General features: G+C 44.0%; 1 protein-coding gene across 4 annotated transcripts in view; it reads left to right on the forward strand.

Annotated features, from left to right (window-relative positions):
• Nucleotides 1-22,068, forward strand: part of ADCY1 (adenylate cyclase 1) — a 175,123-nt gene that overhangs the window by 95,254 nt on the left and 57,801 nt on the right. For all 4 annotated transcript variants that reach the window (XR_015946466.1, XR_015946465.1, XM_035101384.3 and 1 more), the window contains exons 4-7: nt 5,377-5,488; nt 13,002-13,129; nt 16,485-16,643; nt 17,505-17,646. Coding sequence is in view for 2 of the 4 variants with exons in the window: in XM_035101384.3 (XP_034957275.1) it covers nt 5,377-5,488; nt 13,002-13,129; nt 16,485-16,643; nt 17,505-17,646 (541 nt within the window). In the remaining 2 variants the exon portion in view is untranslated. The remainder of the gene's footprint in view (nt 1-5,376; nt 5,489-13,001; nt 13,130-16,484; nt 16,644-17,504; nt 17,647-22,068) is intronic.

Here is a 22,068-nt window from a genome sequence, read left to right on the forward strand (position 1 = left end):
AAGTGTGACTAGCCCAAGGTCACCCAGCAGCTGCATGTGGAGGAGCGGAGACGCGAACCCGGTTCCCCAGATTACAAGTCTACTGCTCTTAACCACTACACCACACTGGCTCTCAAAGAGAAAGATCAAGGAGCTAAAAGCTGACATGAAAACTGGAGCCAGAATAATTGCCCAAGAAGCTCTAGACAGGAGCCTATATATTTCAATCTAATCATGAATATGTGTGTCAGAGATTCACATGTCTATGCACATAAAACAAATTTGGAATTGGTTTAAAACATCAGTCTGAAGAGAACTTGAAGTCCATCTGACCCCCAAGCAATCACCTCTGAAAGCTGTGCTCCTTAATCCGAAGTGTGTAGTTACTCAACAGGGAGGAAAAGACACTCTGAACCTGCGGAGAAACAGTCTGAAAACAATCCCTTCCTATCTTCCAGAATTTAGTCCTGGTATTGCAAATAGATTCTGGGGCTGATCAAGTTTCCAGGACCGTTTGCAGCTGTCCCCCACCACCACCACCACCACCATGACAGGAACCCAGATCACCAGCAGTTCTCTGCTTGAGATAATGGCTCTTCGAGAGCAGCAAGTAATAACTCCGGGTGCAATGGTGGGAAGTCCAGGAACATAGGAATTCAGAAGCTGGATCTCTTTTCCTTGTTTGCAAACACACTGTGTAAAACTTTTATCTGCTGAATTTCTGCCTATTCTACTGGTATTATACACAGGAACCTTATCAGATAATAGAGGCTAGCTGTAAAATTGACCCTTTAGATTGACCCTGTTTTATTTCAGAATTTTTGAACTGGCAATATATAGTGAATCCCCACTCACCCTGTTAGCTGCCTCCAGAACCATGCATTTCATTCTCGGCTGTCGCCAGCATTTCACATGCGGCCTACTCAGCTCTCCTCACAGTTTGTGTCCTGAAAAGCCACCCAATACTACCACCCTCTCTCCTTCCCTCCCTCCCTGTGCAGCACAGCCATTGGCCTCAGGAGCCCGAAAAGGAGCTTTGCCCCTGCCTGCCTCCACCAGCCATGCTTGCACCTACCAGTTGTGTGCGCTGGCTTGCTTGCTTGCTTGTCGCCCACCCTCCTACCTGCCAGTGCCGTCGCTTCCTTTGCTGGCCAAGCATGTGGCCTGCCTCCTCCCTCCCTCCCTTCCTCTTTGCATCGGTTGCTGGGAAGTGGAGGCATGGCTGCATCCTGCAAGTCCCCCAGCTGCCTCTGTGGTTGATTGGCACAGGGGGGAGCAGCACCACAGCGCTAAGGAGGAATGGTGCAGCCTCTGGTGCCTCCCATGAGTGGGAGCCAGTGCTCTGGAGGGGGGCTGCTGGTAGGCAGCCAAGGGGAGAGGCCAGGGTGCAAATGCCCTTGGCTCTGAGGAGGCTGATGCCTGGGGAGGCCAGCAGTGCCCTGGGGCTCCTCTTTTGCATGTGGTGCCATGACTGATGTGCTCTGCCAAGGACAGTGCCACCCGCCCGACCTCACCATGTCACTGAGTCTAGGGCTGGGCAATGCATCATCCAAAACAGTTTAGAACTACTGTAGTCCACCTCCAGGAATTAACACTTGGCTGTTGATGTTCCATGGCTTAAATGTCAGCTTGACATACAAAAGAAAGAAGATGGAGCTTTTCCTTGCATGGAGTTAAAAGTCTTGCATTGAGATACAGTACGCTTGTTTAATTTCTGTATGTTTTGCTTCCTTTAAGCCCAGCAGCAAAACCAGTAAAGAAATGCTGGCAATCTTCAAAGTAAGTCCCATTGCGGCCAGTGTTCCTACCTTCTTTTCAGTTAGAGGATGCAAGGAGCTCTTTCCTGACTCCCAGGAAATCAAAATAGTGGTAGAAGTCTCTCTCTTAGGAACAGATGCAGCAGTAAAGGTGAAATCACATACAACAGATGGTTTCTCCCACAGCGGAACTTATGTAAACAGGATGCAGATTATGCTCTGGAAGAATTTTTGTGGTTGACCATGATGTGATGGTTTTCCAAACTTTGAAAACTACTCCTCTCTTCGGTGTCCATGATAATATTCATCATTAACATGTAAGAGCTGCATAGCTGGGATTTAAGCAGGCTACAATAATGGGCAAATCATAAATTACACAAACCCACATCTTGATAGTTGAGAGGATAAAACTAGAAAGATGTGATTATTTCCACAATGTGTGTGGTGAACTTTATTAACCTCTCTGCTGGGATTCTTTGCCAATGCTATATAAGTATATATAATGCGAGTTTACTGTGCATATTTTAAAATGTGTTTCCTCTCTAATTTTCCCTCACCAGAGGACTTTTGTTAAGCAGCTAAAGGGCTAAAATTGCATGTTGCAGCACAGCCTTCTGTACCATTTCTGTAGCTTTTGCCCAGTAGCTGCTTCTTCAATGCAAACAAAGTAGCCTTTTGCAGTGAGAGTGAGAGATTTGCAGTGGGAAAATATGGCCTGCCACTTTCCCCCTGAAATCTCTCTCACATTATTTCCCCCTATGGGCTCCCAGACTCATGTTTACGAGGTGAGCATTTATCTGTCTGGAACACCAATGGGGTAAAAGTGCCTGGAGGAAGGATTGCAGTAAAAGTGGCAGGAAGAAATAAAATTGCTGCAAGTGACACCCCCACCTGGTCTTGCCTACAGAGGTGGTTGGCTAGTGCTACACATGGCTGCATTATACAGTCATACCTCGGTTTAAGTACGCCTCGGTTTGAGTCTGGAATTGGTTAATCCACTTTCCATTACTTTCAATGGGAAAGTTCACTTCAGGTTGAGTACGCTTCAGGTTAAGTACGGACTTCCGGAACCAATTACACGCATACCTCGGGTTAAGTACGCTTCAGGTTGAGTACTCCATGGACCCGTCTGGAACAGATTAATCCACTTTCCATTTCTTTCAATGGGAAAGTTCGCTTCAGGTTAAGTACGCTTCAGGTTAAGTACAGACTTCCAGAACCAATTGTGTTGTTAACCGAGGTACCACTGTAATGTGTACCTAGGCCCTTAGTCTGCAAGTCCAGCTCCTCTCCTTCAAAGTGTCCTTCAGGATGGTATGCAACTTATCCCTGCTGCAAGGTGCTCTGATGTTCAGCACTGCAGGACAGCCTCGTGCTGGCTTCTGATTCCGCTCTGCCTTAGTGGAGGCAGCCCCCATGACAGCAGGAGAGCGTAGGTGATGGAGAAACCAGGATGATTGAGGGTAATTATCCTTGCAAATTGCCCCCAGGGATGGCGTACGGGCTTCACTTCACTTGCAGTTCATTTCGATACCTGGCTCCCGCTCCAGCATGGAATGCGGGGGCCAGGGAGGCGTTGAGTGCAAAAACACTTCGCCTGCCAAAAACCCTCCACTGCCACCATTAAGAAGCAGAGGTTCCCCTGCTAATTAGAGCTTAATTGGACTAGAATGCAGGTGTGTGCTAGAAGAGATGAGATCACAAACTGTGGAACAAACCAACTGCAATGATTTTAAGGTTTGAATTTGAGATAAGACTTCATTTGGTGCAAAATACAATGGGGGTGGGGAGCCTACGGTTTGTTTATTTAAAGTTTTTATCTCTACATTTATGATTCGGCAACCCTCCCCTGAATGTTAGTTCAAATTGTACAAGTGAGGATGGAAGAAATTGGATTAAAAATATGGATTGTAACATCAAATGGAACTGTGTGTGTAAAGAAGGTGAAAAGAGAGGGAACCTCTATTTTGCAAAAGATTTACAATGGAAACATAGAGCTGACTCTTCCCCATCCATTATTATCTATAAAGTGAACTGAATAACGCTAAGAGGACTTGGAATTTAATTTAATTGGAAGGATAATTAGCCACATATCTCCACCTGGAAGGATGAAAGGATTCTGTGAGCTGCCAAGGAACTGATCAGGTTCTATATTGAGTTGTCTGCAATATATCTGACAGACCGCTCTTCTTCCCAGGCTGAGGGGAAAAAATAGTGACAACAGTGTATTTCCTGGGACAGAGCAACTTTTGCAGCTGTTGTTAAAGTTCTCGGTGCAAAACAATGAAGCACAGGACGGAGCGATGGAGAACAACAATGGAATATTATCTCCCCCCCAAGGCACAATGGATAGGAGTAACAAACAGGGGAAAGAAAGACATAACATCTTACAAGGACAGAAAGAAATATCATGGACAGAATAATTGCCACACACAGGAAGAACAAGGATATAGTTTAAGCCCCTCACTTGAAGTTTCATAAATCATTTAGTGTGTCAACACGAATAGAAGTTACTAATACTGCAGTTGTTGAATAAGGGATTGTTATTATAACTAGAATGTAATTGAAACTAATAAGATTTTGGAATGCAGAAATAAAGAAAATCAGAAAGCCATCAAATCTAGCATCTGGTGGGCCACTTTAATTAAATTATATAATTTGGTATTTGAATGATTGGTATTAATAATTGTATTATAAATTGACATTGTTATAATGAGGCTGATTGGAATGTAATTGAAAACTAATTAAGATTTATCTGGGGGAAAGAGGACATCCTCGTGCTGACCCACTCTCTGATCAGGGAGATCTGATCAGGGCTTGCTCCTTAACTGAAGAGCTGTGGCTCACGTGTCCCTCAAGGAAGAGGCAGGAAGAGACCTGGAGGAGAGGAGGGAGCCTAGGAGGTGAAAAGAGAGAACTGTGTGCGAGGGGTATGCTCAAGGAGGCAAATTTGGATTGACGTTCAGACTGTAAACTAGTTTGAAGATTAAAGAGTATCCTTTTAATGCAAACCCTTTTCACTTTAGATGAGAGCAGGGTGGTGAGAGTTGAGGACATTTGTATGATTCTGATTTGGGAAGCCCCCTTTCACTGCTGTCGTTAGAAGACTGGGAATGTGGTTTGGTGCCCAAGTTATAAGCAATGGCCACATAAAAACCTCTGTCTAAATGAAACCTCTGCTTGTCCCATGGCCCTGATCCGAATGGTTTCCCTCTTGCCCTGCTCCTACCCTAGTTATTTTGAGATGAGGCATGGCAAGCTTGTTCAGCTCTGTTTTTGGAATTAACCAAGGGACAGGAAAGTTGGCTCCAGCCCAGAACCAGGACAGACCTCTGTCTCTATATCTGTGTATGCTACATGTAACACATAATGAAGCAGTAATTTGCACCAACTGGTTTGCCACCATGAGGCAGCCTGCCATCCTTCCTGGACTTCAGACAGCTCCCTCCAGCCCACAGGTGGGGATCCTGGGAGCAACAGTCAAAACATATGGAGGGCACCAGGTTGGGAAAGGCTGCTCTGGGCCATTGCATTGGCTTGCCCCAATAGAAGTCATTGAAGACTGCAAATTAAGTAAAGGGATTTGCGCTGTTACTCAGCCTTACATTTCACCTCTGCATTTCCTTTCTTCTCTTTGTAGCATATTGTTTGCGGACATTGTGGGATTCACCAGTTTGGCATCGCAATGCACTGCTCAAGAATTGGTGAAGCTTCTGAATGAACTCTTTGGGAAGTTTGATGAATTGGCCACTGTAAGCATGTACTTTTTCCTTCTATAAACTATTTTGAATTGATTTTTTAACCATGTGGTTTGTGTGTATGTCAGAGATTATGCACATCTAAGGCATGAATTAGACTGATTGCTAATCCTGTTCCCACAATAAGGCCCATGAATCACCACACATTCCTGAGGTTTCTTGAAATCATTTATAGCTTTGGATTTCAGCAACAGAGTGGTAAAAAAGTGGAAAGGGGAAAAAACTAGAGCTGGCATTTTACGAGTAATTTATCACGAACTGTTTCATCATCACCAGTCTCAGATAGAGTAGGGCTGCCATTAATGGGATTTCAAAGACGAAATTGGTATCTGTTGGGAAATTCCAACAGGTTTTGTATTGGATCCTAGGCAATTCAATTGAAAAATCATGGTTTCGGGGCGTTATTGTAAAAAAATGAAAATAAAAAACAACTTTGGGGGTGTCCTGGTTTTGAAATATGGCAACCAGATCTGCCACTCCTCCCAGCAGCTTGCCTCTTGAGGTGAGTTCCTCACCAAGTCTTAGGAGCCTGCAAGTTAGGCTACCTGGTAGAGTTTAAGGTTAGGAACTGGGTGAAGTAATCTTTGCCAGTTCTGTACTCACCACCTCATGAATGGAAGATGAAAATCACAAGACGCAGGACAAGCTTGGTAAAATACTTCATATGTTGTGCAGCTGAGTGTGTGTGACCAGATCAAGGAGAAGCACTCTGTTCCTGTAACAGTAGTGTAGAAGCAAGGATTTCAGCAAGTCTGGATTTTCTCATCTCTGCATGATGGTCCCTTCCAACTCTACGAGGATTCTATGAATTCCCTGTTGTGCGTTTAGCACACAGTGGGGATGTGGTATGTGGGAGTAATGAATCTTGCAGGCTGAAGTGGATTTCTAGTGACCTCATTCTGCATTAGTTGCAGCGCATGGAGTTTGGCAAGGTGTAGAGCCAAGAGCCCGTCATCAGGCAGCACAATTACTGGCCAGTGTCATCATCCCCATCAAAGTACTGGAATAACGTTGTGAGAAGTTGCATCATTTCCCAGCCCTCTACAGCATGAATACAGTGGGGGTCTGCTATAGACTGCCAAGCTAAACGGAAGATTTGGATGATGTCTTCTTAGAGCAGATTACCAAACATGAAAAAAGGAGAGAAATAGAAGTCATGGGAGATTACACCTTCCCCAATATCTGTTGGAACTCAAACTCTGCCAATAATGTTGTTGTTGAGTTGTTAGTCATGTCCAGCTCTTTGTGACCCCATGGACCAGAGTACGTCAGGCACTCCTGTCTTGCACTGCCTCCCGCAGTTTGGTCAAACTCATGTTAGTAGCTTCGAGAACACTGTCCAACCATCTCGTCCTTTGTCATCCCCTTCTCCTTGTGCCCTCCATCTTTCCCAACATCAGGGTCTTTTCCAGGGAGTCTTCAGGATCTGTCCTTCCAGTGAGCACTCAGGGCTGATTTCCTTCAGAATGGATAGGTTTGAACTTCTTGCAGTCCGTGGGATTCTCAAGAGTCTCCTCCAGCACCATAATTCAAAAGCATCAATTCTTTGGCTATGAATGTAAGGTCCAACAAATTCATTCATTGTCTCACTGACAATTTCATTGCCCAGAAGGTGGAAGAAGTAGACACCCACAGTAAGGTCACCGTTGTTTCTCTCTCCTACAATTTTTACCCATATACTCTCAATCTGCTTTCCATGCTCCAAGTCATGAATTTCTTCACAAGTGTACACATCCTTTACGTACATAAAATGCTACTCCTTCTCCCATCATGTTTGGTCTATTCCTTTTGAACAGGTTATACCCCTCAATTCCTACATTCCAGTCATGAGTCTCATCCCACCAGGTTTCAGTAATACCTACCAGGTCATATTTGTCATGCTGTACTAAAAGCTCCAATTTGTCTTGCTTGTCTCTGTGTATTTAGAGAAAACTGAAACCATGAGTTGTTCCCTCAAGCTGCTTTCTTCTTGCCCTTTAGCAGGTATCTGGAATACCACCTCAATTTACTGTGCATCAGTGAAGCTACTCTCCCCAGTACTAGGTGTTCTTCTGTTGTTTGTAACGTTGTCTCCCTCCCCCTCAAGATCTAGTATAAAACTCTTCCTGATTAGGTTCATGAGACTCTTAGCAAACACATTTTTGCCAACTGCTGTGAGATGCAGCCCATCTCTCACCAGAAGTCCTTCTTCAAGGAAGTGGAGACCATGTTGCAAGAAGCCAAACCCTTCCTTCACAGCCAGTGGTATACTCATACTCAACTACTTTCCTCTCTCTTCCTGGGCCACAACCTTCAACGGGAAGGAGTGATGAAAAGACTACCTGTGCCCCAAGTCTCTTCCGCTTCCTACCAAATTAATGTCTCATTCTTGTCTCTTCCTACTCCCGTGAACCTTGTCCTTCAACACATGCATACCTGCAAATTTCAGAAGGCCAGAAGGTGCTCTTAGTCAGCTCCAGGATTGTTTTGAGAGCACTGATTGAAATGTGTTTGAAGATCAAAATCTGCATAGATACACAGATGCTACACTTTCCTATATTAAAGTGTGCGCCGATAACCTAACATCGAAGAGATGCATTGGAGTCTATGGGAACTGTAAACCCTGGATGACTGCTGAGGTAAGAACACTCCTGAAAACCCAGGATTCTGCCTTTAAGACAGGGAACAAATCTCATAAGGCAGTAAAGGCAGCAAAAGAACAATATAAGCTTAAGGTGGAAAATTATTTAGCTGATAACAACATGATACAAGTATGGCAAAGACTGCCGCACCTAACCAACTACAAGGGCAATATGAGGAACATGGTTAAGGCTGATGATACGTTGGCAGAGGAGCTGAACATCATCTTTGCTCGCTACGAGGTTAAAAGATTGAACACTTTAGCCCCTGCCTGCCAGCCTTCAAACTCTCAGCCACTCATTCTATATGATCATCGAGTGAAAGCTGCATTGAAGGCAATGAATCCCAGGAAGGCAGCTAGCGCAGATGGGATGCTGGGAGAGTGGTCAAAAATTGTGCTGATCAACTAGCAGGGGTCCTGACAAAGATTTTTAACATCTCCCTGCAAACGGCTTGTGTTCCAGCATGAAAGCAACTTCTATTGTCCCAGTTCCAAAGAAAATGGCAATTACCTGCCTGAATGACTACAGACCTATTGCATTAACATCTGTAGTGATGAAATGCTTCGAAAGACTGGTCCTTCAACTCATTAGAACTTGCTTTCCACCAGACTTTGATAAACATCAGTTTGCCTTTAGAAGAAATAGGTCCACAGATGATGCAATAGCTACCACCTTTCATCTTGCAGCAAGTCATCTAGAGAAACTGGAGAACTATGTCAGGATGTTGTTTATTGATTATAGCTCGACTTTTAATACCATCCTTCCGGACATCCTCATTAAAAAGCTGACTGACACGAACTTTTCTTCTACCATATGTGGCTGGATTAAAGACGTTCTGATATATTGGACACAAACAGTGAGGATTGAACAAGTAACATCTAATTCCTTAAAAAAATCAGCACTGGCACACCACAGGGATGTGTGCTAAGTCCCTACCTGTATTCATTGTATACATACGATTGTGTATCATCTGACCCGTCTACTGCAGTTATTAGGTTTGCAGATGACACCACCATAATGGGTTTAATAACAGGTGGAGACAAATCAGCGTATAGAGGGGAGGTCCCAAAAATATCTACATGGTATAGAGAACAACTTGCACCTTAATATCAGCAAGACAAAGGAGATGGTGTTGGACTTCTGGAGGAAGAGAGGAGAACTAGCCCCGCTGCACATCAGGGAGGGCTGTGTGGAGAGAGTCTCTTCCTTTAAATTCCTAGGAGTTTATCTCAGTGAAGACCTTACTTGGAAAATCAATACAACCCAGGTGGTTAAGAAAGCCCAATAGAGACTCCATTTCCTTAGAATATTGAGAAAGAATGATGTCAATCAACATTTGATGATCTCCTTCTACAATAGTGTCTTTTCATACTGCATCACGGTGTGGTACGCTGGCTTGACATCAACAGATAGGAAGTGCCTACAGAGGGTGGTGAATACAGCACAAGATATTATGGGCTGCCCCGTGAAACAGCTGGATGACATCGTGGAAGACCGTTGCCTCAGGAGAGTGAGGAAAAATTCTTAGGGATGATTCACACCCTGGCCGGCACTTTTTAAAATATCCTGCCCTCGGGCAGAAGATATAGAAGCGTGATTAGACGCACCAACAGGGTAAAGAACAGCTTCTATCCATGGGCTATTAGGCTGCTGAATGAAAAGATAACAACAGGGCAACTGACTTTCGGGTTTGGTAGGTGTGCGTCAGTAAATGAGGGGAATTAAGACTAAGAGAGCTGAGTGGGGGTGCTCGTGTAATCTCACTGTATACAAGTTGTACAAGTGACAATAAAGTATTTCAATTTCAATTACCTCTAAAATCTCTTCAGTCTCTATACACAAATTTAAATAACTATATTCACTACTTTCAATTTCCGGAAAATTATTTTTTTCTGACATAGTCTTTAATTTTAGTTACAGGTAGGTAGCCGTGTTGGTCTGGGTCGAAGTAAAATATAAAAAATTCCTTCAGTAGCACCTTAAAGACCAACTAAGTTTTTATTTTGGTATGAGCTTTCGGTATCTGAAGAAGTGTGCATGCACACGAAAGCTCATACCAAAATAAAAACTTAGTTGGTCTTTAAGGTGCTACTGAAGGAATTTTTTATTTTAATTTTAGTCTCTTTTTTGTGTTCAAATTCATATAATTTTAATAGAAATTTCTGATCTTTACCTTTATTTGATCTGGGCCTGTGGTTTCCTTACCTTGTTCTATAATCTTATTTATAACTCTTTCTGCTTGTCTTTCCTGTGTTAGCCAGGATAGCATTTTACCGGGTTTATTAGCTGATTCAAAGTACCTTTGCCTTGTTCATTTAATCTTATTTTCTACCTCTTTATTTATTAAATTGCTTAGATGGGATTGTACAATTTTTATATTTTGTAATATTCTCTCATTTTGGGGATTTTTTGTCCATTTTTTTCTCTCCCTTATCTGTTCGTTTATTTATTTTCTTTATTTTTTCTTATTGTCCCCATTTGTTGTATTCCAATGCCTCTCATGTATGCCTTACTCACGTCCCAAATTATTTTCCTGTCTGTCCCTTGTTTCTCATCTATAGATTCTATATCAAAAAATTCCTTCAGCATTTCTTTTATTTTATCCACCTTTTGTTCGTCTCTCCACAAATTATCATTCATTCTCCACCTTCCTTTGGTTTGTTTTTTAAGTTTCATATATATCATTACTGGACAATGATTTATTCAAAATCTCTACTTTCACCAAACTCAGTCAGTTTTTTCGAGGTTCAGATTGCATCAATTCTCCCTCCTGAATTTTTGAGCTTTGGAGAAATAGGTAATATCCTTCTCAGTAGGATATTTTAATCTCCAGGTATCATACAAGTTAAAATTGTCTGTCTACTGAAAAAAGGAGAGTGGTAGTCTGCCTGAGTTCAATGCTTTCTCTCTATTGGTTCTATCCATTTCAATAGATACAACACCATTCAAATCTCCCATTAGTATTATATTACCATTCTCGAATTCCCATAGTTTCTCTTCCAATTTCTATAGAATTCTAATTTATTATTATGGACTACTGTATTTTAGTATTTTGTTGGAAGCCAAATGGGTGGTTATAAATAAATAAATAAATAAATAAATATTTTCTGATATTCACATTGAAGTGCTTCCAAAAGAACTACATGAAAAGAATATCTGTTCTCTAATATAAATTCCCCAAATCTGGTTGTTTACTACTTTGAATTGCTTGTCGACATTTTGATTTATTCATTATTGATTGAAAAGTATTTCTAAACCACCTAAGACAAACAGTTCTGTGGTGTACAAAAAATACAAATGAACATAAAAATTAATTTAAGAAAATTAGCTCCTCTCCATTTTTACCTGGAACTACTGGTAATTGGTGTTGTACTTGCTCAAATTATTGCTGGAAATTCCAGATTAGAATGGGAGGAGAGAACCCTAGCCATGCAGTGATATTGCACAAAATGCAAAAATGGTCTCCATACTCAGGAAGGAACAAAAAGACTTGTGAGTAGGAGGGCAAGAGGACGGTAGACTGCCTTTCCCAAGACAAATAGGAAAATCTGCTTACACATTTTTGAAGAACTATGCATTGCAGCAAGGAGGTTTGCACCTCTTCAAACTGGAATCATCTCCAGTTCTGCAACAGTGCATTTACAGATTCCTGGTATTGTTCCAAAGCTCTTGACACAAATTAATACCGCAGTAATAGGATGTGAATGATCTCCAGTTCTCACAATTGTCCTCCTAGTGTGGCACATTCTGTTCCCTTCACATGTGGCTACCAAGCTGCCCTTGGCAGGATAATGACATGCTGGCATAAACATAGCACTGAGAGCACTGGCAATCCTGACTCAGAAGGTAGGTCAAGCATATCAAAGTCAGAGATCTCTATATACCATCAGAATATATGCTACTTAGTTCCATGCATGGTATCAGCAACGAGAAAGATGTTAGAACTGCCCTGAAAAAGATGTGAACTTGCAGTGAGAAACGAATTGTTGCAAATGCAATTATTCCAGACTTTGCATTCCTTATGATTCTGTAAGATCCAGGCTTCTTCCTTTAATCCCGACGACCATCGCACGGGACATCGATCACATGAAGTACTTACTGGTGGACGCCAACCCCCTGGTTTCACGTGACGTAGCTATCTACATTCTACAGGCCCTTAAACTCAGAGCCGCTTTCTTGGCTAACTAGTCCAGCCCCAGTCCTATGTAAATTCCTGTTAAACTTTTAGCCAACATGCCTTGCTTTCGCCTTTACCTAATCAGTCGCATTCTCCTGGATTTTATATTTAATGTTCTAACTGTATTTGTTAGATTTTATTGCTGTGTGACAGTGACCTGTTTGTTTGTACATGTGCTATGGTCATATGGCTAATGCAATAAACTACTTTGATACAGAAAAATTGTATTGTCATTGCTAAACTTGCAAAGTGAGCCTAAAGGGGAGAAGTTTTGTGCTATTCCTCCTCAATCCTTGTAGAAAAATAGAGGAGTGTTGGAATAGCCCCATACTCTAAAAAAGAGCCACAGCCAAAGTTTTTGTGTACATATACTTTGCTCCAAACAGCTCACAATTTAAATTTCAACCAAAGGGAAATTAAGGAGGAAGAGAAAGGGAAGGCAAACATGAATCCTAAAATTCGTAGGTTGAATATGCACAGGTGCCGGTACCCATATGACACTGCAGTATGTGGAACCTGTCTGTTAGTTTCAGTAGTAATTGAGCTCTAATGTGTTAAGCCAAAGGCTGCACACATCAGGGGGGGTTGTGATAGAGCTATGGAAATACTATTAGAGAACATGTTATGCAGAAGTGTAGAGACATGTACTGCCGCAGTAAAAACCTCTCTCTCTCTCTCTCTCTCTTTCTCTCTCTCTCTCTCTTTCTAGGAAAATCATTGCAGAAGGATAAAAATCTTAGGGGACTGTTACTACTGTGTGTCAGGACTGACCCAGCCCAAAACAGACCACGCCCACTGCTGTGTGGAAATGGGATTGGATATGATTGACACTATCACGTAAGTTCTTCACGGGCTTGCATGCTTCCATAGCAGGAGTGGCTCACCTTTTTTGGCCCAAGGGCCACATTGTTTCATAGCAAGCAGCCCAGGGGCCACATGTCAGTGGTGAGTGTGGTCACCCCACACCCCACACTCCCACGCATACCAGAACACACCCAGCCCTTTTCAGGGTCTCCAGGAGGGGAGTGAGAAGTTCCTTCTCCACCCTCGCCAGCTGATACAGCAGAGCTGGGAGCTGCTCCCATTCAGAAGCCATGGGAAACTATAGCCTGCCTCCCCCTGCAGTAGCATCTCCTTATTGATTGATGTGGGTCCAGAGGAAAGAGATGTTGTTTCTGCATGCCTACCCTAAGACCAAGAAGGAGCAGGGATCAAAGGAGCTTCAGAAATGTTCAGTAACAACACACACAGAAGCACCCATGGCCAAGCCAATTCTAACTGGATTAAGGAGGAAACAACACCCATCCAAGGAGGAAGGAGAGCTTCCAAACCTTTTAAAGAAACGGGTCATATATGCTACATCCTTTCCTATTTACAAGAATGTAAACTATCTTCCAGATTCAGGTAGGTAGCCGTCTTGGTCTGACACAGTAGAAATATAGGAGTATACATAGCATCTAGATCAGGCATCCCCAAACTGCGGCCCTCCAGATGCTTTGGCCTACAACTCCCATGACCCCTAGCTAACAGGACAAGTGGTCAGGGATGATTGGAATTGTGGTCCAAAACATCTGGAGGGCCGAGGTTTGGGGATGTCTGATCTAGATCAAGGGAAGTAATAGTACCACTGTATTCTGCTCTGGTCAGACCTCACCTGGAGGAACGTGTCCAGAGGAGGGCAACCAAAATGGTCAAAGGCCTGGAAACGATGCCTTATGAGGAACAGCTTAGGGAGCTGGGCATGTTTAGCCTGGAGAAGAGAAGGTTAAGGGGTGATATGATAGCCATGTTCAAATATATAAAAGGATGTCATATAGAGGAGGGAGAAAGGTTGTTTTCTGCTGCTCCAGAGAAGCGGACACAGAGCAATGGGTTGAAGCTACAAGAAAGAAGTTTCCACCTAAACATTAGGAAGAACTCCCTGACAGTAAGAGAGGCAATGGGCTTCTGAAAACTAGTTGCTGGGAATTACAAGTGCGGAGAATGGGGCTGCACTCAGGTCCTCCTTGCAGGCTTCCTATAGGTGTCAGGAGCATGCCGAGATACGGTAAGTGATTGATGAAGGAGATGGAAGAGAAAAAGAGTCTGACTCTTTAATTGCAGCAGGAGGAAGTGGGCTCAGCCCCCCTTCCCCAAGAGTTCATTGAGTTAGTTAGAGCAGACACAGACAGCTCGCAAGAGGAGGGAGGGGAAGAGGGGCACGGGGGGGGGGTTACTAAGCAACAATCAGATAGGCAGAGGACTGGGAGCTTGTCCTTGGGCAGTGTAGATTTGCAACAGAAGTGCAAAAGGGGGAAGGCTTTTTTTCCTGTTGTGACACAAGTGATTTCTCAGAGTGACCAATTGATATCTATGGAGCCGAAGGCTACCGCTCTGATTGTATTGTGAATAAATGAAATCATTAAAACTGCCAGAGACTCGTTAATTATTTTCTGGGCTTGGAAGCCTGCCTGGAAATCATTACAATAGGTATCTGGTTCACCAGTGAGAACAGGATGCTGTTGGCCTTTGGTCTTATCTGGTATGGCTCTTCCTTCATTCTTATGTGGTCTGAGGAACATTTGACCCTCCAGGTGTTGCTAAACTGCAACTCCCATCATGCCTGGTCCTTGGGGATGTCCTTCTGGGGTCGATGGAAGTTGTAGCTCAGCAACATCCCTGGTGTAAGGGATCATGGGACACCCATGAATCACAGGTGGTACCTGGGAGTCCAAATAAAGGAAATTCAGGATATGAATTCAAAAGATCATATTGGTTAGCCAATGTTGGGGGGGGAGGGTTGTGCATCCTTCAAATTTGTATTTGGCATTGAAAGTTGCAGGTCATGTAGGCCTGCCTTCACTGTGTCTTCCTATAGTGATGGGCACTGAGAGAGTAAAGGAGGAATTCTTCCCTCAGATTGCTTTATAATGAAGCTGCCAAAGTGATATGAAAGGGGCAAATGCAGCTGGCTGCACAAGGGCTTGTACTCAAGGTATATGTTGGTTTTGCTATTTCTTAAAACAAAATTTGGAGGGCAATCCCCTGTGTACTTGCCCCTGCTGCCAAATGCCCCCACCCCCAGTAGCTGCTGCTTGCGGTTTCCACCACAGATCTTGCTGCTCTTCTGCCTGTAGGTCCTGCTTTTCGTCCTCTGCCTGGAAGCATTGTTTCCTGAGTGAGGCGGCTCAGCAGACAATGCTGCACTGGCATATGAGCCAGCTCCTCCCATAAAATATTTGAGGGGGCTGCCCCTCCAGTTGATGGGCATTGCCTTTCAAATGGTGTGCATGCACCATATCACGGGATCGATTATGCAGGGTGGGGCTTACCTCCCATTTTATTCAAGTTGGACCCCCTGTGCACTGACCAAAAGCAACCTGAGAAGCCTGTGCAAGAGAGGAGAGGATATCAACAGGTGCCCTAAAAACAGCTTTACAATGAAGAAGTGCTGTAACCTCATACATTTCAGGTGAAAAAACCTCAGCCATTCTGTTACAAGATCATGCTGCTTTTTGCTGTCTTTGGTGTGATGTCATTTATTTGTTTATGCCATTTATATACCACTTAACCATTAGCATTTCTAAGCAATGTGCATAAAAACAAAGCATACAGAGAATAAAGCAACAGAGAGACATAATAACAATAATGGATGGCTCCCAACAGAATATTTAAAACACGATAAAACATCAAACATTAAAAACTTCCCTAAACAGGGCTGCCTTCAGATGGAACACGACCTTAAAATGCCCACGGGGAGAAGAAAGTCCTTGCCATGCAGCTGAAGTTCTGCAAAGAGAGTGTCTGTCTAATCCCAATCAAGAGACCCACAACCCTGCATGCACAGCTTCTAGTTGGAGGACCACCAACAGACATGCCCCCAAAGGGATAAAAGGGCTCAGGTGGTACTATCATGGAGCCAGGTTTCTGTCCCTATCAACCGTTTAGATGCAGCACAAGGGTAGCCCCACATAAAGTGCATTGCAGTAATCAAGTCTTGAAATGCTGTGGCCATCATAAAAAGATTAAAAGATAACACAAAGTTTAATCTTCATGACTAAGTGGTCCACATCCAAGGAATTGAAAATAAGCCGGGTGTTTTGGCCTTACAGTATTGTATACACTGGAGCTTTTACCCTTGTGGGGAACAGAAAGAGGAAAGATGATAATAAATGTTCTCTAATGTACTGCATTCTGATTCTGTGTTTTCTAGATCAGTAGCTGAAGCCACTGAAGTAGATCTCAACATGAGGGTCGGCCTGCACACAGGAAGGGTGCTTTGTGGTGTCCTGGGCCTTCGCAAATGGCAGTATGATGTTTGGTCAAATGATGTGACTCTGGCTAATGTCATGGAGGCTGGAGGTTTGCCTGGGTAAGTCTCAGCCTGAAGTTCTGCCACCCACCCAGTGGTGTCGGGGGGGGGGGGCAGAGGGGCGGGTGCCCTGGGAGGGTGCATTTTTGGGGGTGGGTGATTTTGCTCCTCACTGCCCTGCCAGCCCTGCTCCACTGTGCTCCTGCCCCCCATGGCCCTTGATGGGCACAACAAACATGTGCCCAAGGAGCGCACTCATGCTGCCCTGCCAGCCCCACACCGTTTTGCGATGCTGCAGGGCTGCATGAAAAGAACCAGAATGGCACATGCCTCCTGCAGCCTCTTCACGCAGCCTTGCAACCTTGCAAAACAGCACAGAGTTGGCAGGGCAGTGTGGGTATGCCCTTTGGGCAGGTGTGCAGCGCAGCTCTGCTGGGTGGCAGGGAGTCACTCCAGCAGCGCCAGTGGTATGCACCCCAGGCACCACTGACACATGCTGCGCCTTTGCTGAAGGGTATTCAGGGCCCCAGTGAAGGGTGGTGAATTCTTGCAGGAAAAGCCTGTGGCATCTGCAAATGTCAGAGGGGTCGCTCCATTGTCAGCACCATGGCAAGACTTCATGCCACTCAGTGTGTTAATATGCCACCAACTCTGTTGAAAGGGCATACATTGCAAACATTTATTGATTTGGTGCTAGGACCAAACTGGATGAGACAATCTTTTTGGGAATGTCCAAGATTTCCCCAGCCAAACCTGTTGAGGATTTGGATTGGGGTTTAGCAAACACCCTTCTTCACCCTGTGTGTGTGGTGTGTGTGTGTGTGTGTATACACATAGGCTAGAAAAAAATGGTGACCTAGCAGATGTTTCAAGGCACTGACAACTTGTCTTTTTTCCTGCCTCCTCCCACCTAATCTCTAGGAAAGTGCATATTACAAAGACCACCTTAGAGTGCCTCAATGGGGACTACGAGGTCGAACCAGGCTTTGGCCATGAAAGGAACAGTTTTTTGAAGAAGCATAATATTGAGACCTTTTTCATTGTGCCATCTCACCGGAGGAAGGTATGTCTTTCATTCTGGCTGCTAACTGCATAGGCTTTGTGGTCTGATTCTTCTATGGTGTTGTGACATCATAGACGATTCACGTGCATTTTCATCTATGAGCTGAACTTCTACTTGAATTGAACAGGAAATGCTGAGCTAAAACACTCCATGTCAGATAGATGGTCAATCTATTTCACTGTGAACACTGTGGACACTTAGAGAACTGGGACATTTGAACAAAAAAGTATTCAGTCTAAAATAAAATGGCATGGAATTTGTGTGATTATTGGGTGAGTGGGAGTATATATTGTGTTTTACTTGTTTGATTTCTTTGTGAACCACTTTGTGATCTTTTCTGATGAAAAGCGGTCTATAAATACTTGAAATGTAAATAAAAAATAAGCATGATGCTAGTAACTAACATTCATCCATCATTTTCCTTTTTTTTATTAGACTAGTATTCTACAGAACACTTTACCTGAAAGTTCTCTTGTGCAAACCACACTGAAATCATTCATTGTGCCCTTAAATGTTGACTTCATATCTTTACAAACTGAGAGAAGTGAAGTTACAGGGAACCAGGCAGCGGGCCTTCCCATCAGATGTCAAGGAGATGAATAAATATACAACTTTTAGAAGACATCTGAAGGCAGCTGTTTTATTGTGTTCTTATATCTGTTGGAAGCCACCTAGAGTGGCTGAGGCAAGTGGGGTACAAACAGGGCCGTCTAAAGCATATTGGACGCCCTGGTGCTGTGGTGCGAAGATCGCTCCGGCGCCCCCTCTGCCCCGTTTCCCACTGTGGCTGGCGGGTGGGCGCAGCGCGCCCCAGGTGGCCTGCCGCCCTGTGCCACCCAGCCTTGCCTTAGAGCTGGCCCTGGGTACAAATAATAAAACTATTATAACAATTATTATCATCATTATCATTACCATTGTTTTTACATTTCAGCATGCGAGCATGGTGTCTTTTCAAGTCTTTCTGATATTTGTAAGGATAGAGAACATAAAACATTTAAAATGATGTTTCATCTGCAGCAATTATGTACAATTATGAGTAAGGAACTGGGCAGACTGGCTGTTTGTATTGCATAAATATTTGTGTTTGGACCACTGACCTTTGGGGTGATGAGTGTTCTGATAGCTGCCCCTGGGGGGGGGGGGAGCTTCCTTTGAGGCTTCTGTAAGCAATGCTGCCTGGCCTGGATGGCCCTGTCTTTCAGCTGGAAGTTGCTCTGTTCATCCGTGCTTTACAATGCTATTTTTCATATCTTTAGCTATCTAATGGTTTGGAAAACTTTTAGAGGTGTGTGTAAATTCTGCTTTGATGATGAGAAAAGATTTGGGTAAACATAGATGTGTAAAAACAGGGCTGTAGCTGTTGGGGGGCTAGCTAGGCTTTTTGCCCTTCGTGAAGCCTACAGGGGGCACCATTGAGGCTCCCAGCCTGTGTGCAAATGCACAGTTGTGGGGAGGGGGTACCAAACTGGGTCTTTGACCCGGGTGAAATAAAGCCCAGTTTCACCCCTGGTAGAAATATGCCTAGCCCCCAAAAGGCAGTCAGTTATGTGCTATGTGATCCTCTCTCAGTTATCTGGCTGCTAAGCGACGCCTTTTCATAGGAAACTACGGTGTGGGAGGGGGAACACAAAGCTCCCCTGTGGTTGAGGACAAAGCTACCTTAATTTGAGGAATGTGTGTTCTCAAACGCAAATGCCACCCCTGTATTAGCATTCCAAGGGAGTTGCAGGGTTAGGAAACCTGGGTTCAGCATCACATTCAATCAAATAGCACCAGCACAACTTGCTAATATACCTTTAAATGATGTCCTGGCTATCTTACAAAGGGTATTTCTCCCCCAAACCATTTGAGACAGCACAATGTAATCCTTTCTGCAAACATAACAAGGGCCCAAGAGAGCCTTTCAATGTATATTGCTGAGTTTAGATCAGGGGTCAGCAACCTTTTCCAGCCGTAGGCCGGTCCACCGTCCCTCAGACCATGTGGTGGGCTGGACTATATTTTGGAGGGGAAAATGAACGGATTCCCATGCCCCACAAATAACCCAGAGATGCATCCTCTATAATAAAGTGCAAGTGTCTCTGCGTCCAGTCCCTGTGTCCGTGGGATTGCGCTACAAGCCCAGTTTTGGGGGGGATCAGCTCACAGTTGTGCAGCTTCTTTTGCAAAGAGGAAAAGCCCCATTTTTTAAAGGATCAATCCGCTCAAAGTTGTTTACTTCGCAAAGGGAAAAATTCTTTTCAACTCACTGTTCTGCAGCTTCTGATAATCTAATCCGCCAGATAATCCAATCAGCCACTCACATGATGCTAGGGAAACAAATAGCATCCCTCTGCAGAACATTCAACAATGGAGGCCTGGGCAAGGGGGCGGGCTGGAAGGGAGCTAGCGTCCCTTATCTCCCTCCCTGATCTCTTGCAATCAGCTGCTGAGCACCTTCCTCTTTCCCTCTTGTTAGCTCTTTCTTTTAAAAAAACACACGATCTGCTGGGCAATTCGGCTCCAGGTACCACACATTTGCTCCATAAGACACACATACATTTCCCCTTACTTTTTAGGAGGAAAAAAGTGTGTCTTATGGAACAAAAAACGAAAAATACGGTAGTGGAAGTTCTGGCTGCTGAAGCAGCAGCAGCAGAAACTGCCCCCGAAATGCATTTGATATATTTGATTCCCCTACCTGAAATGGTATAGTACAACTCACAGATACCCACATTGAGATGCTGAACATGTATGGTACTTTCTTTCTGAACCAAGGCTGTTATTGTAGTTAGGGATGTCAAAAAATTCTGAAGAAAATGGAAACAGGAAATTGCCCATGGAAATTGGCAGTGTCTGCTTATTTGCCCATGTTTAGAACAGACAGGGCTGTCTTAAACAAAGATCCCTCTGCCCCCCCCCAATTTCCCCGAGTTGTTGACCCTTTTTTTAGTTGTAGGCCTAAGAAGCGAGACTTTCAAAGGCTCCCCCCAGAAACACATAACATTTTGTTGTAGGACCACCCCGTTTCCTTTATCTTCATTGTTCAGATGTCAGTGTCATTGCTTTTGTAGCAAAATCACCAGCACCCACATACAAGAGGGATAGAGGTATCCTCAGATTTCCTAAATACAAAAAAAACTTCTTCTTCCTTTTTAAAAAAACCTTAAAGAAACTCCAAAAGCAGAGAGGACTAGGAATACTGAGAAGCTGCAGTGCTGAAAGATGAAGTGGAAACAGAAGATCAGATTGGAAGAGGAATGGAATAGATAGATATGATCACAGAGAAGTTTAGGGAAGTTTTTAATGTCTGGTGTTCTATTGCTTTATCATCATCATCATCATCATCAATTCTGTTGGGAGCCACCCAGAGTGTCTGGGGAAACCCAGCCAGATAGGTGGGGTAATAATAAATTATTATTATTATTATTATTATTATTATTATTATTACTACTACTACTACTACAGAGAAATTTACAGCATAAAAATACAAAATGAGAACACAAAATACACATCAGAAAAACAAACTGATAATGCCCTTCTCACAAACACATTTAAAAGGCCATAAATTGTTTAATCAGCCAAAGGCCTTGTTAGAATCATAGAATTGTAGGGTTGGAAAGGACCCCGAGGGTCATCTCATATAACATTTTCACCTGTCGCCTAAATTATCATGGAAAAGGGCATAGTTAACTGAATGGAATAGTGAGCAGGAGCATTAAGCACTGGAACCTTTCATTGCAGATCCCACCTGTGCCTCTGATCCCCCTTCACATCCCCCCTTCTGGGCTACATAGGCTCCTGGTTGGTTACTGTGAGAAACAGGATGCTGGACTAGATGAACCATTGATCTGAGCCAGCAGGCCTCCTCCTTATGTACACACACCAGAGAACACCGGCCGGGGATATTTAGTACATCTCCTGCTGGCTCTAAGTTGGTGTCTTTTGCTGCGCTTACAAACTCCTCCGCTCCCTACGTTTCAGTTGCTGCTTAGTTCCAACCACCCAACAGGGCTGCTGTGGTAACCAATGACCAGCGCAAACATGTGCACCTTTCCACAGCCCACATTTCCCTCATTTGGCTGAGTCAGGAGCAAGGGGGAGGCAGCAATGGGGAGGCACCCAAATGAAAACGGGCCTTGTTGTTGTTTTCAAATGGCCTGAAACCAAGCTGCATCAAGGCACAGGTTGCCATTCAAATTGCAAGCCTGTTTCTCCTTCCTCCTTGCCTGAAAAACCACTCCTGCTTTCGGCATGTTTGTATGGACAAGAACAGATCTGTGTACTGTGAGGTGGGAATTCCCCTGAAATACATGCAGTAAGCCAACACAACAATCCCCCCCATACCTATGGCATTCCTGTTTATGGTTGGGGGAAAAGGGGAGAAACTGAGTGTACACTGAGGGGGCTGTGGGAAGGCAAGAGGGCAGCCCAAGGAACGGT

This window comes from Zootoca vivipara, chromosome 11 (assembly GCF_965207765.1).
Source record: "Zootoca vivipara chromosome 11, rZooViv2.hap1.1, whole genome shotgun sequence".
Classification (NCBI taxonomy): Eukaryota; Metazoa; Chordata; class Lepidosauria; order Squamata; family Lacertidae; genus Zootoca; species Zootoca vivipara.